At 35.8% G+C, this 16,741-nt stretch overlaps 1 protein-coding gene across 14 annotated transcripts in view; it reads left to right on the top strand.

The window, feature by feature from the left end:
- Nucleotides 1-16,741, top strand: part of EVI5 (ecotropic viral integration site 5) — a 194,722-nt gene that overhangs the window by 100,203 nt on the left and 77,778 nt on the right. For all 14 annotated transcript variants that reach the window (XM_038541354.1, XM_038541348.1, XM_038541355.1 and 11 more), the window contains one exon: nt 14,156-14,290. In XM_038541354.1, coding sequence (XP_038397282.1) covers nt 14,156-14,290 — 135 coding nt within the window. The remainder of the gene's footprint in view (nt 1-14,155; nt 14,291-16,741) is intronic.

Here is a 16,741-nt window from a genome sequence, read left to right on the forward strand (position 1 = left end):
CTGGTGGAAATTAGCGGTTCCTCAAAAAGTTAAACAGACTTACCATATGACTTAAAATTCAACTTCTGTGTATATACCCAAAATAATGGAAAACTGATACTCAAACAAGTATGTGTACACACATTTGTAGCAACATTATCTACAAAAAAAGTAGACATAGCCCAAAAGTCTATCAGTGGAAGAATGGATAAACAAATTGTGGTATATGCATACAGTGAAATACTATTCAGCCACAAACAGGGTTGAAGTACTTTACTATGGATGAACCTCCAAAATCTTAAGTGAAAGAAGCCAGACACAAAAACGCATGACTCTATTATATGAAACATCCAGAATAGATAAATCCATGGAGACAGCAGATTTGTGTTTGCCAAAAGGTTGAGGTGGGAAAGGAATGAGAAGCTGCTTTCTCTGTAAGAGGTTTTACTTGAAGTGATGGAAATGTTCTTAGAACTAGGTAGAATTGGTAGCTGCACAACATTTTGAATGGCCTAAATGCCACCTAACTGTTCACTTGAAAATGGTTATTTGAATTTTACCTAAATGTTTAAAGAAAAAGAGACTGCAGAAGTCAAGAAATGTGTCTCAAGGAAATGACACATTTAGTTTGTGATTGCAGTAGAAGGTGGGAATAAGGGAAAATATATTACATTGCAGTGCTGGAACCCATTGGTTAAGGTCAGAGTAGGACCAGAAGCAAGTGAACTAGCTTGCTTGTATGGGGAGCCTGAGAAGAACGGGAGCTTCCTCAGGGCTGGGGTTGGGCATGTCTCAATCAAGAGTTATGGTCGCATTGAGATGAATATTGGAAATTTAGATAGCATAGTAGCTAATGCGAGTGACTCCCTCACAGTGAATTTACAGGAGTGAAGGATCAAGGAGGTCTACCTATAACTGTTGGCTACAACTACTAGTTATGATTAGGAAAAAATGTAAAAAGATGAAAAAAAGATATACTAGCAAACACTAAGCAGAAGGCTGGAGTGTCTGTATTAATATCACATAAAGTAGACTGATTTCTTTCTTTTCCTTTTTCTCTTTTTTTTCTTTTCTTTCTTTTGAGAGGCAGAGACACAAGCAGAGGGAGAAGCAGGCTCCCTACAGGGAGCCTGATGCAGGACTTGATCCCAGGACCCCAGGATCACGACCTGAACCAAAGGCAGATATTCAACTACTGAGCCACCCAGGTGCCCTCGTAGACTTCAGAACAAGGAATAGTTCCTTGATAAAGAGAGACATTTCATGAGTCAATTCACAAAGAAGACATAATCTTATTTAGGATTGTATGTATTTAGGAATATATGTATCCTAATGTGTGCTCCTAGCAATAGAGGTATGTGAAGCTGAACTGGTAGATCTGGAAGGTGAAATGGACAAATCCACAGTTAGCGGTTATGGTTGTCATCTTCAGTATATCGCTGTCTCAGTAATGGATGAAACAAGTGGTTGGAAAATCAATATGGATGTAGAAGACCTGTGCAACAACTTGGAACTATGCCAACTTGACCTGTTTGGCATAACATAACAGCAGAATACATACTGTTTTCAAGTGCACATAGAACATTTACAAAGGTAGATCATATTCTGGGCTATAAAATGTTAACAAATTTAAAATAATTGAAATCATACAAAGTATTGTCTTTAACAGCATTCAGTTAGAAATTAATAATAGATATCTGGAAAATCCCCCAAATATTTAGAAATTGATGCATTTTTATCCATGTGTCAAAGAGAAAAATTTCAAAGGAAATTAGAATGTATTGAATTAATTGAAGACACAGCATTACCAAAATTTGTAGGATTCACCTAAAGCAGTATGTAGTGGAAAATTTATAGCATTAAATGCTTCTATTAGGAAAGGAAATAAGTCTCAAACTGATATTCTAAGGTTAAGAAACTAGACATATGAGAGGAAATTCAAACGAAAGCAGGTAGAAGGAATAAGAAATAAAAAGAGTAGGGATGCCTGGGTGGCTCAATGGTTGGGTGTCTGCCTTCAGCTCAGAGTGTGATCCCAGAGTCTGGATCGGGCTTTCTGCGTGGAGCCTGCTTCTCCCTCTGCCTGTGTCTCTGTGTCTCTCATGAATAAATAAATCTTTTTTTAAAAAAAAAAAAGTAGAAATCAGTGATACTGAAAACAATACAAAACAAAAATGGAGAATATCCATGAAACCAAGTACTGATTCTTAGAAATCATTAATAAGTTGATAAACTTCTGTCTAGACTGACTAATTAAGAAGAAGCAGTAACCAATGTCAGAGATGACTTTGACTTCTGATAGATGGAGTCAAGTTTCATATTCTGGAGTTGTTCTTCATGGTATTATATTTACTGTAAATTAGAGTCAGTTAAAAAATATTAACACCTAAAAGATCAATAATGTGAATTTTATTTTGCTTTAAATCAGGAAGCACATAACATAAGTTGTTCTCACTGTAATGATACTGAGTTTGATTATCGTGTTGAGTTTACCACAGACTCTCTGCCTTGTAAAAATAAGATTTCTTCTTTGTGACTATTAAGTAATCTATTGGGAAATACTTCTGTGCCACATAAACATCTTGTCCTCTATTCACCTTTTACCTGATGGTTTTAGTATCCACTAACTAGGTTACCAAAATGGTGATTTTCGTATTTTTCTCATTTTTTTCTACACATATTAGCTAATGTTCCTTTATAAAGTCTTTTTTTTCCTCCTTAATCTTTCTTTTTTTTTTTTGAAAGATTTTATTTATTTATTCATAAAGACAGAGAGAGAGAGAGAGAGAGAGAGAGGCAGAGACAGCGGGAGAGGGAGAAGCAGGCTCCATGCAGGGAGCCAGACGTGGGACTCGATCCCGGATCCCCAGGATCACACCCCGGGCTGCAAGTGGCACCAAACCACTGCACCACCGGGGCTGCCCTCCTCCTTAATCTTTTATACTCACTTATCTATTCATATCACTCCAGATTCATGGACTTTAGTTTGTTTAATGTTTTATGTACTTTTTAATGATTTTTAATATTGTTGTTATAATGATATGCCATACTTATTTCACAGTAATAAATTTAACTTTTGAGCAGCAGTTTTTAAAAGGTAAATTTTATTTTTACTTAGTTTTGATCCTTGATGTTATTTGAAAAGCATTTCTTTATTTTCTTTAAAGATTATTTGTTTTAGAGAGAGCACATGTGCCCAAGTTGGGCAAGGAACAGAGAGGCAGGGAGAAGAAGGGAAAAGAATCTCAAGCAGACTCTGCATTGAGGTAAAAGTCAGCGTGGGGCTTGATATCACAACCCCGAGATCATGACCTGAACCAAAACCAAGAGTTGGATGCTCAACCGACTGAGCCACCCAGGTGCCCCTGTAAAGCATTTCTGCAGTCACAAATATTGAATGATTGCCTTTGACAAATCATTGATTTCATTTTGTGCTGGCTTTTAATAGCTTAAACCTGATATTGTTGTTTTCAAAAATGATCAAGTGAATTTATTAGCAAATTTACTAGTTAGGACATTAAATAAAATTTAATACTTAGTATTTAGTAGTATTACATGAAATATTAAACCAGCCATAAGATAAAACCAAACATTAAGATTAAACTGTTCCTTTAAGTATTTGTTTTACATGTTCCATGAACCCCCTAGAAATAGAAATGATCCAGTGGTATTTCTTTTTTTTAATTTTTTTTATTTTTTTTTTAATTTTTTTTTATTTATGATAGTCACAGAGAGAGAGAGAAAGAGAGAGGCAGAGACACAGGCAGAGGGAGAAGCAGGCTCCATGCACCGGGAGCCCGACCTGGGATTCGATCCCGGGTCTCCAGGATCACGCCCTGGGCCAAAGGCAGGCGCTAAACCGCTGCGCCACCCAGGGATCCCCCTTTTTTTTTTTTTAGATTATTTATTTATTCATTCACGAGAGACACAAAGAGAGGCAGAGACACAGGCAGAAGGAGAAGCAGGCTCCATGCAGGAAGCCTGACATGGGACTCAGTCCCGGGTCTCCAGGATCAGGCCCTGGGCTGAAGGCGGCGCTAAACCGCTGAGCCACTGGGGCTGCCCGATCCAGTGGTATTTCATATAGCTGCATGTTTGACTCTGACCCTTTTGAGTGTGGTGGGGCATAAATGTATTTTTAGACAATATTTCCTGGTAACCAATGGTCTTTGAGTCTTGCTTGATCTATTTAAGTTTTTTAACCTATACCTGAGAGCTTATCGTTCAGGTTATTCTGAAGAAGCAGTTTTGTCCAGCAGTTTGTTGACTAGGATCAAGCATCAACAAGAATTGTTAACAGTTAAAACTGCTGAGTGCTGAAATGACTGCCTTTTGAAGTTCTCAGGACCTTTGTACTTGGGAGTACTTAAGGGGAGGCTAGAAAAGATTTCTTCAGACAGTCCTTCCTTTTCCTATAATTCCAGAATAAAACATGAAAGAATTATGTAATACTTTTAAGAACCAAGGATTTGGGGCACCTGGGTGGCTCAGTCAGTTAAACTTCTGCCTTTGGTTCAGGTCTGATCTCGGGGCCTGGGATGGAGCCTCTCTTGAGCTACTTACCCTACTCAGCAGGATTCTCCGCCTCTGCCCCTCCCTCCTGCTTGTGCTCTCTCTTTCAAATAAATAAATAAAATCCTAAAAAGAAAAAAAAGAACCAAGGATTTGATATGAGGAATAAAAACTCATCTTACCTAAAATGAACACACAAATAAAGGTTAATAAACTAAAACCAACTGGTTTTTCAGTAGAAGTTATGAAATCTTCTAGATGATTTATTTTAGAAAAAGTGTTTAGCGGCATTAGGAATTGCCTCACATCTGACTTACCTAGTGGATTACTTTTCTTTAGGAATATGGAAGTTAGGGCGGGGGGTGGGAGTGAATGGGTGACGGGCACTGGGGGTTATTCTGTATGTTAGTAAATTGAACACCAATAAAAAATAAATTAAAAAAAAAAAAAGGAATATGGAAGTTAACGTTTAACATCTCTTCCTGCATTCTAAACACTCTAGCTCTACTTCAGGGACATTTCAAGAAAAAGGCATTTAATTTGTAATTATTAGTAAGTTTACATAAGTCTTTTTTTCAAATAGAGTAATGATTTTACAAATTTAGCAGACTCTTAACACTGCTCATCAGTATGCCTATACATGTGGACAGGAGTTCCCCCCCCCTTTTTTTTAAGAAGTTTTCTTCCAAAACTAATTTTGACATTAGTCTAAAATTAAATGTTTTACATTCATATGTGGTCATCTTTTTTTATCAGCTTAAGTGATAAATGAACATTCACTTTAATGGAAGTAATTGTTTTTTTTAAACATTTTCTTCAGCATTAAAAAAAAAACCCTTGCAGTTTGAGTGTGTGTGTATGTATATATATATATATATATATATATATATATATATATATATATATATATATTTGCAGAGACAAACTTCGACCTTAAAGGATGTATATAATTTTTCAGATATTGGGAACAAATCATTTTAAAAGGATATACCAATTTTTCAAAAAAAAATTCAGTGTATTAGATCTTTAAATAGTACATTCATATTGCTTGAATTTTTATAATTTTTAAAGATTTTATTTATTTGAGAGAAAGCGAGAGAGCACAAGCACAGGGGGAGAGGGAGAAGCAGGTTCCCCACTGAGCAGGGAGCCAGAGTGGGGCTCCAGCCTAGGACCCTGGGATCATGACCAATGCTGAAGGCAGATGCTTAACTGACTGAGCCACCCACACGCTTTGGATTTTTTTTTTTTTTTTTTTTTAAATAGCTATTTGGAGCTTGTAGGGAGGATGATAGAAATCTTCTTGGGGTCATATGCTGAGGCTGAGAGCAAGACATAACATTTTTTAAAAAATATTTTATTTATTCATGAGAGACCAGAGAGAGAGAGAGAGAGAGAGAGAGAAGGACATAACATTTTTTTTAAAAAAAATTTATTCATGACAGAGAGAGAGAGAGGCAGAGACACAGGCAGAGGGAGAAGCAGACTCCATGCAGGGAGCCTGACGTGGGACTTGATCCCGGGTCTCCAGGATCAGGCCCAGTGCTGAAGGTGGCACTAAACTGCTGAGCCACCCGGGCTGCCCCATATAACATTTTTTAAAAATTGAAGTACAGTTAATATATGAAGTTTAGCTTCAGGTGTGCAACATAGTGATTCAGTAATTCTATACATTACAAAATGCTCATCACAATAAAAGTATATCACAGTATTATCGACTATATTCCTTATGCTGTGCTTTTCATCCCATGACTTGTTTATTTTAAAACTGGGAGTTTGTACTGCTTAATTCCCTTTACCTATTTCACCCATCCCTCCTCTTCCTCCCCCTTTGGCAGCCACTCACATTTATGAGTCTCTTTCTCTCTTTATTGTTGTAAGATAAAATTTTTTACTTAATTTTTTTCTGTTATGATTTTGTTTTGTGATAAAAAAATCCTAGTCTGGACTACTAGCCTTGTGTAATAATAGTTTTTTCAAGTGCTTTAGATGTGACAGTAGAAATGTACCGTATTTCCATATTATTATAAATTTTATTTTTGAAACAAATAGATTTTATAAGTTATTTTTGCAACATTCAGTTACCACTACCTATGTTTAACATACAATATATAATAGAGGGAATGTTGATGTTATTTAATCAAAGTATAGTTGACATATTAGTTTCAGGTATACAACATAATGATTCAAAAATTCTATGCATTATGAAATTCTCACTGTCACCAAAGTTATTATTGACTGTATTCCCTGTACTGTACTTTTTATATTGTTGGTTTTTTCTTTTCTTTTTTGGGTGGGGGGAGAGATAGAAGGAAAGAGGGAGAGAGAGGATCTTAAGCAGGGTGCATGCCCAGCATGGGGCTCAGTCTCATGATGCTGAGATCATGACCCGAGTCAAAATCAAGAGTCAAATGCTTAACTGACTGAGCCACCCAGGCCCCCATATTGTTGTTTTTTGAACCAAGAGTTGACTCGCTAATTTACTCACTAAATATTGTTTGCTCACTTACTATGAAAAGCACAGTTTAGTTCTGACAGTACAGTAGCAAATCAGCCAAACTTCCTGGCACTGCTTGTATATATAGAGGTAGATATTTTAAAAATTAATTGTACACTTAATTATTTAGTTAGAGTTGTGATAAATACTATAAAAAAGAATATAGAGTTCCATGAAATGTGGGTTCCTGAATGGGACACTTAATTATCAGGTTTTGAACTTAGTTGCTTGATACATAATTAAATTCAGGGAATATATGATACATTTGTGTAGACAAACTTTTTTCCAGTTGGAATTTTTTTTACTTCATAATACAAGAACCTCTCCAAATACAAATTTTTGCTTTTCATTATATCACTCATGTATCCTTCAGACATTAAATGTGAAAATCTATATTTTTTGTTTTACCAAGACACAAGAGAAAAAGATTACTAAGGGTTTTACTGTAACTCATCCTACCTTTGTAACTTTTGTAACACCAAAAAAGCATATGGAATTGAAAAGCAAAGACTTCACCTACTAAAGACAATTTGTTTCATTAGAGTGGAATTGCTGGTATCACAGAAGCTTTAAGAGACTCACTGACAAAAGTGAATTTGATGTTAAGTGTAAAGAAGTCATTATTTATAGACTTTTGAATAAATTGTCCCTTGCTGACTTAGCCATCGTAATTGTAGCAGTTTTCATTTGATAAATCATATATTTGTCCAGGTTACTCATGTGAATATGAAGTACACTTTTCATATTAAAAAAAAACTTGTTTTATAGTAAGTGGAACAGAACATCTTAAAATGAAACAGCAGCATCAAGAATGGTCAAAGTTTGGACATGGCTAGATAGCTGCTTTTAAATCTCTGAGCTTTCCTTGGCTTTGATGGTTTTCTTTCTTCCTCTCAAAAGTTTAGCATTCTGAACTCCAGTCGACCTCATAGAAGCCTAGTTTTTGTTTTGGTTTGTATTTAAGGTTTTGCTATAATGTTGTTGGTTTCAGGATTTTGGTTTTTTGTCTGTTTGGTCTGGAAAAACTCGAAAAAGAGGTGGATGAGCCATGCTAAGTTCTCCTAAATAGACATGGAACTAGGGATTTTTGTTCCTCAGTGTTCACCTGTTTCACAGCCTCTGCCCCTTATAGCACTTCCTCCTGGTAAGGAACTGGCAGTTGCCCACATGTGCTGAATTTTTTTTTTCAGGCTTTGTGGTACCAGTCACCTTTCCTGACATCTCTATTTCTACTGTGAGTGAGTTAAAAGGCTTCACAAAAACAAACCAAAAAAACCACCCTGTTTTGTAAATAAGACTTTCTTTTTTCCTGTGTAAAATTAAAAACAAAAACAAACCCCTTGAAACAGGTAGTTTACATTCCACAGCAGCGTATTTTAACATTGCCACATTGATGCCAATTCCACTTGCTGGTTGTGTGTACTTAAGACAAGTTACTTAAATTCTTTGTGGTATAGTTTGTCCTGTGTATAGTTGAAGGTTGTTGAGACTTAAGGGAGTTGGTTCTCTAGGGTAATGCCTGGCGCATAGTGAGTGTTAAATAAATGGTGTACTTATTATTAGGATTAGTATTAACATTATTCCATTATTTACCAACTTGCTTGGTGAATGTCATAGGCTGCTAGTAATAAAAACCAAAACTTAGGGCTAAAACTGACAAGGCAGAATTTTTAATAGGCTGAATATTGACAGAAGTATCACTTTCCTGACTGTATTTAGAGCGGCAAAAATTTGAACCAAGAAAAAATAATTTGAATGAAAGAAATTGGAAATGGTGGAAATTATGACCAAAAAAGTATTCAATTGCAGAAGCTCTAATGGGTCAAATTTGAAATGGATCAAATTCCAATCAGTGAGTTTAATTCTTATTTGTAAAATTTATCATACATTAGTCAGAGTTCTTCAGAGACGCAGTCAGTAGGGGAGACACACACACACACACACACACACACACACACACACACACACAGTTTTGAGAGTAAAAGTTCAAAGGCCGAAGAACCAGGGAAGCTGATAGTATAAATTCCAGTCCAAGGGTAGGGGAAGACCCATATCCCAGATCAAGCTGGCAAGCAGGCAGGGCATGAATCCTCCCTTCCTCCACTTATTGTTCTATTCAGACCTTCTATAGATTGGATGATGCCCACCCACATTGAGAGGGCAATCTATTGAATCATCTGGAAACACCCTCAGACACACCCAGAAATAATGTTTAGTCTTGGCCCGCTGGGGGCCCAAATTTAAGTTGACACACAAAATTAACCATCATTAAGTCCAACTCTTGTCAACTTGGCAACCATGTGCATCTCCATATAAACCTACTTAGTCTCCACATAAAGACAACAACAAAGTCATAATTTGGACTAGCATGATAGGATTAGCCTGTGCACAACTGAAAATGCACTAATGCCTTCCCCAGAAGAGAAGTTAGTCTTTCAGTGATGTTTTCTTGATATCCTATAACTTAAATACTATGATGTAAAACTAACAATAAATACTTGGATATAAAGTCAAGACATTTTATATGATAAAGAAATGAAAGAAAATACACATATTCGTAGCAAAATTAGAAGGAAATACTCATGACAATTACAGTCCTCGTTTCTGTCATACACTCATAGCTTCTATAACTGCTATCTTCCACTATCCACTCTATTTCATTTCTGTCATATACTCATAGCTTCTATAACTACCATCTTCCACTATCCACTCTATTCCTTTTGCTTTCAACAAGCACATCAGCTGATCATGATTCTTTGGGGAGGTAATCCAGACCTTCATTCCTGGGCCATTATTAATCCTTCTTAATGTTTCATTGACCTTTATCACAGGGCATGATAATGGTAAGAGACACTCTAAAGGATCTTCTGTGTTCCACACATATTCTTCATTTCCACCTCTTAATTCCTGAGTTTGTGAATTTTGATTGTGGGAGAAAAGGCACCATATATTGAACACTGATTCAGAGCACATTCATCATTCTGGAGAATCTTGCCCCAGCCCAAGATATTGCCATTTTGCTAGCACTGTAATTTGGTCTTCAAAAGGTCATTCCACCATTGTATCAAGCCAGCTGCTTCAGAATGTTAGGAAACATGGCAAAACTAGTGAATTCCATGAGCATGGGCCCACTGATGCACTTCTTTGATATTAGGTGAACTTCTTGATCAGAAGCAATGCTTTGTGGAATACCATGATAATGGATAAGGCATTCTGTAAGTCCATAGATAGTAGTTTTGACAAAACCATTTATGTGCAGGGAGGACAAATCTGTATCTAGACTAAGTATCTGTTCCAGTAAGAACAAAGTGCTGCCCTTCCATGATAAAAGCAGTCCAGTGTAAGCAACCTGCCACCAAATAGCTGGCTAGTCATCCCAGGGAATGGTGTCATATCAGGGGCCCAGGGTTGAAGATGCCTTTGCTGCTGGCACATTGGGCTCTCAGCAGTGGCCAAAACCTTGGTGAATGGAAGTCTAGGTTGCTGAGTCCATGCATAACCTCCATCCCTCCCACCATGGCTGCTTCATTCATAAGTCTATTGGACAGTGATCGGTGACTGAGGAAAAAAGCTGACTGATATCCACAAAGTGGGTCATCCTATCCAGTTGATTTTTAAAATCCTTTGCTGAGGTCACCCTTTGGTGAACATTCCCATGGGACACAAAGAAATGTCTTCATGTTTTTTAGCCCATTCAAAGAGATTTGTCTACATCTTCCCTGAATTTCTTTGTCATCACTTTTCCCTTCTACATTAAACCAAGGCATATCTGGCATTTCCAGTACACTCACTGTGGGCCACATTTTGTTCATGTTTCAGACAACCAAACAAATGCTAGAACCTTTTCTTTTTTCTTATTTTTTTAAATTTATTTATTAATGAGAGACACACAGAGAGAAAGAGAGAGGCAGAGACACAGGCAGAGGGAGAAGCAGGCTCCATGCAGGGAGCCCAATGTGGGACTCGATCCCGGGTCTCCAGGATCATGCCCTGGGCCGAAGACAATGCTAAACCGCTGAGCCACCGGGCTGCCCGCTAGAACCTTTTCTAACTCCCTAAGTCTAAATGTAGAATCTCTGTTTACTGAACCTATATGAATATTAACTGATTCCAATGGAAGTACTTTTTGTTCAGTAAAAATGCATATGAATATAATTGGACAAGGCTAATTGCCATTTAGAAAACTGATAATTGGGTGAAACTGACTTCGTAGAGTTAGATTCATTCCATGTTGATGTTTATATAATTTTCAGTAACATAATTATATTAATAAACAGAATCGAAACTTCCTCAGACTCAAAACAGTAGGATCGCAAAACACATACCTAGTCCAGGTGGTAGAATTGTAAGAATGCCTTGTTTTTATTATAATTTACAATGAGATGTAACAGAATACTAATACCCACTGTAAGTGCTATAATAGGAGGGGATTTGTGTAAGACTATAGCAGCAGTTCAGAGAAAGAGGTGAGGGCATGAATAAAAACAAGGACAGTAGAGATTAGAGGAGCAGACAAATTCAAAAGATACCTGGAAGAAATATTAAGGTTTTGTGATTAGTATGGGTTAAATAGAAGAGGGAAAGTTTTGACTTGGTCATTTGTTACATGGTTGGATCCCTAGCAGAAGAGTAAATACTTGAGGACGAAAAGATGAGGAGTTCAGTTTTGACATGTTGAATGTGAGGTGAATTTGAGATGCTTTGAGCCAGATAGCAGAGACTAGTAACAACTTATGAATATGGATCTGTAGCTTAGTAGAAAGATCTGGGCTGATAATACAGATTTGAGTGTTATGCTCTCTGTGTATACTGTCCCTGGAATTTCATCATTGTATGTTCTCCCTCTTACTGTCCCTCTTTCCCCTCTACTTTCCCTTTTTAACTGTTATACAGAATTTTCCTTGGTGAGTTCATCCACTGCCTATACAGACTACATATATATAGCAGTTGATACTGCCTGTACACAGACTATATTAGATAGTTTGTAGATATTCACATAGGATGAATCTACAAAATTAAAAAAAAAACAGATTGACAGAAAACAATATTGAACCCCTGGGGACTGATAGACACATAAACATGTACATATAGTCATATATACCTATATGAAGTAATAGAGTTGGCAGAGGCAGCAGAGAAGATAGGATAGTAGAACTATGGAGGAGTAGCACCTCAAAATCTAAGTAAAAAGTTTTAAGAGTGATCAGTTGTATTAAATTCCATATACTGTCTAGTGAAAGTAAAAGCTGAATAAAAGGGCTTACCATTGACTTTTTATATCGTTACTGTATATGATGTTGTTGGTGATGAGATCAGTTTCAATACGGGATAAGAACTAAAGCTAGTTTACAGTGGATTGAGGAACAACCCTCAACTCAATGCGAAGTATGAAGGAAGAAGTAACATATAAACTATGGAATGTATAATTTGTCCCTTGAACAATAGAAGTCAATTAGAAGTTTTTTAAATTTTATTGATAAAAATGTGTTCCCAATATTAGTACAAGGGTCTTTTTGTGCTTGGGTATATCAGTTGGTTTACACCAGATCAGTGACTCCATTCTCTTTTGGGCCATCAGGGCTTGATGTTTTCCTGGGGATCTCCTAATATAGAATCTTGGCAAACACACCTGAACTACAGTTGTCAGGGCTTTAGATTAGGGCAAGAAATTCTAGTATTACTCATGGAATAACCACAGTCCCATTAAACAAAATTTGTGGCACCTGCATTTTGGATGTGGTTATTCCAAGAGTCCTTTTTCCCTATTTAGTAAGGTAAGTATTTACTAAAGAGATATACCTGTTGCACATAGACTCCTTGTATAGAAATACTGTTTAAAAAAAAATAGAATACTGTTTTAATCGTACCAGATTACTAGGAAAAATAATGTTAATACATTGAATTAAAAAGTCCTCCTTTGTTTAATAAGTCAACTATTCATTTAAAAAACCATCTTTTTGAGTAACTGAGGTAAGGGAGTATTATGTCTTAATTAAACATTTAATAGTTTTTAAATAAAGTTTTAATTTGACATCGGTTTTATTCCTAATGTATTAAAGAGTAAACTATTAATTGAAGAAGGAACTATTCTTTATTCAAGCTAATTCATCAGGAGATGATTCTCTGTGACTATTTTGGAATTTTGAGTTGTTTCTTTACTATGTGATTTAAATGTGAAATGATAGTTTCTTTTAAGAAGTCTTATATAATGGTGAATTAGATATCTTTTTGCTTTCTTAGGACAGCTTTTTATAGAAACTGGTTTAAAAAGGGATTTCTTAAGTGGCTGCATTGGTATTCACATTAAAGAGCAGGAAAGGAGATGGAAAGGTTTTGTGCTTCTGTGGTTAATTTCTTTGTGCAGCATCTTCTTTTTCTCGGTTTCCAGCAGTGATTTTCATGCATATCCTTAAAGAGCTCTACATTTCTAAGAGCAAATACATTTTTATTCTGTTGGGATTTAGGATGGTTCACGTCATTTGTGAATGCCTTATTTTTATTTAAAAAAAGAATTACTTTAAAATAGAATTTTCAGTAAATGTGTACTGTGTAGTGTATAAGAGTATTGTCCCATAGCAATAGAATGTGAGCCACATATGCATTTTAAAGTGCCTTATTAAAAGGAGTCATAATTATAGATGAAATTAATATTCTTAAACTCTGTGTATAAAATATTTCATCCTGTCATCAATATAAAAATTATTAATGAGGTATTTTTTGCTTTTATTTCATAATACATCTTCAAAATTCAGTTTGTATTTACACTTACATCCTTTCTTATTTGGACTTGCAACATTTCAAGTGCTGGGTAGCCATATGTGGCTAATGGCTACACTCTCATACAGGGCATGTCTATAGAGTCAGAACAAGTTCTTAGTATCTGGATGGATGGACAGATAAAAGGAGATATTTATCTTTCATGAATTGGATTTGATTAGTATAATAACTGTTTACCAGCAAAGAGTAATGTGTTTTATCCATAGATACCATGACTGGACTTTTTTATTCATTGGAAAGTTATTTGGAGTAGATAAACTAGAAGTAATGGGGAGATTGGACTTTTACATTTGATTGCTCTTAGTAACTGTATTGTGTAATTGCACTTATTTTTATTGTATGTACATGTTCATACTTTATGAAATTTCATTATATGCCTATAATTTGTAGCATAAATGCAATTCCAACTACAATGAAGATTTTGTGCTGCAACTAGAGAAGGAATTGGTCCAAGCCCGTCTGAGTGAAGCTGAGTCTCAGTGTGCACTAAAGGAGATGCAGGATAAAGTCCTGGATATAGAGAAGGTGAGAACAATATAAGTACTGTCATTCCCAAATTATTATTATTTTTTTTTAATTTTTTTTTTTTTAATTTTTATTTATGTATGATAGTCACACAGAGAAAGAGAGAGGCAGAGACATAGGCAGAGGGAGAAGCAGGCTCCATGCACCGGGAGCTCGACGTGGGATTTGATCCCGGGTCTCCAGGATCACGCCCTGGGCCAGAGGCAGGCGCCAAACCGCTGTGCCACCCAGGGATCCCTGTCATTCCCAAATTAGAGGAGAAGTGATAGATGTACTTATTGAACAGTTAAATTGGACTTGGTGTTTTTCTACATTGGAAACCTTACACATTAGTTACCATAAGAGAAAAGGAGAAAGAAAATAAGCTTCTCACTTACTCTTTGTTGTTGCCATACTACTCAAAGCCCCTTTTTTAAGGGTTTAAAAAAAAAAATTGGAACGCTTTTAGAGGAAAGCAGCCACGGTTATTTTGAGATGATTTAATATTTAAATGAAACTTAGGGGATATATATTAATGGTTGTCTTCAAATAGTGTATCTTTATCTGTAAGAGATAGGATATGAGTAATAAATAAACATTTCAAAAAAAATTTCATCCGAGTGTTACTGTTAAAAATTTCCAAGCTGCTATAAGCCACTTCAGGACATATGGGAAGATCTTAGCCTAAAGTGTACTTACAGAAGCTAATTTACTTCTTTTCAAGGTTACTAAAGAACTTTAAGGATTAGATAAGTATTAGAAATAGAAATGTTTTTAGGTTTCTCATAGTTTTCAGACTTGAGAGTCTGTGTTCTAGATCACAAACCCTGAATCTCTTTTTTGTCCTCTATAAAATCATTGGTGGCTTAGGCTCTTTGTTCTTTTTACCAGGTAGTATCTAGCTATCAAATCAAAGACTTATAAATAATGAACATGACAGCCTCAAGTTGTTCCTGTTTCTTAATGAAATCAGGGTGTAACAACCATCAGTAGTGGAATAATTGGGGCGCCTGGATGGTTCAATGGTTCAGTGTCTGCCTTCGGCTCAGGTTGTGATCCTGGATCCTGGGGTTGAGTCCCACATCAGGCTCCCCACAAGGAGCCTGCTTCTCCCTCTGCCTGTGTCTCTGCCTCTCTCTCTGTGTCTCTCATAAATAAAATCTTAAAAAAAAACGTAGTGGAATAATTTTGCTAGAGATCTGCTTGAGATTTTTATATTATTTTTAGAGAATTTATTTTCCTATTTGTTGAGAAAAAGGCAGCAAGAGAGTTATAAAAAATGCATAAGAGAATATTTGGTTTCTAAGTTAGGAGTACTCCGCGTACCATAATGTAGATAAGAATCTCAATTTGTTAGTTTTGAGTATGTGGTAGAAAGAAATGTCGTTGGATCCAACTTAGAAATGGAGTTCTTAAATAGGTCTGTTGGTATTCATATTATAGAGAGGAAATTAGAAGTCTTCATGCTTCCTATGGTTAATTTCTTCTTGCAGGATTCTCTTTTTATGCATATACAGTAAATTTCTGGTATTCAATCGAGAAAGTATTTATAGTCCACAGTAAAAATGTTTAATTGGCAAGAATAACTTTATTCATTATCTCTAGGAGCTAAAATCTTCATGTCCTACTGTGAAATATTTTAGAGTTATAAAATTTCATAGACTCAGTGCTTGAAATCTTAGTAGTACCCCACTTTACCCAAGGAGCTTTTACTGTGGCCTAATTTAGGATCTGTTGGTCATAGCCCAGAGCAGTGTAATAGGGGCTACCCTGTATCTAGACTGGGTCTTTCAGTGGAGTAAGAGATTAGTCTAGATCTTGTACTCTTTAAGCAAATATGTAGATCACCTTAGTATTAATTTCTTAATCTTGATATAAATAATAACTAATGTTCAACGATTTTATACTCCTTTCCAAAGTGACATGCTGAGAAAATACGTTTTGTATTTTGTATTGTACACAATCTATTTTACAAATAGATTTTGGACTATTCTTTTCTATAAGTCTTTAAAATATAAGTGATGTTCATGCTTTGTTTGGAGTCCTAATCGGAGGTTAGTAAGCTTATTGCCATGTTAAAAACATTTTAATTATGTTGCTTCAAAACTCTGATTACTGTTTTCTTAAACAAAGCAGTTAGACTTTTTGTGTCCTCAAAATTAAGTACAATTGCCCTCATACATTCCCAGTGGGAATGTAAAACAGTACATCTGCTTTGGAAAAGTTTGACAGTTTCTTAAAAGTTAAGTGTAGAATTAGCATCCGGTCCAGCAATTCTGCTCCTTAGTATAAACTCAAGAGAATTAAAAACATAAGTCCACACAAACACTTTTACATAGATGTTCATAGCAGCATTTCCATAATAGCCAAAAAATGGAAACAATCCAGATTTCTGTCAACTAATGAATGGATAAATAAAATGTAGCATACACACACAATGGAATATTATTTGTCAAAGAAAGGGATGAACCT

Source organism: Canis lupus, chromosome 6 (genome assembly GCF_011100685.1).
Source record: "Canis lupus familiaris isolate Mischka breed German Shepherd chromosome 6, alternate assembly UU_Cfam_GSD_1.0, whole genome shotgun sequence".
NCBI lineage: Eukaryota > Metazoa > Chordata > Mammalia > Carnivora > Canidae > Canis > Canis lupus.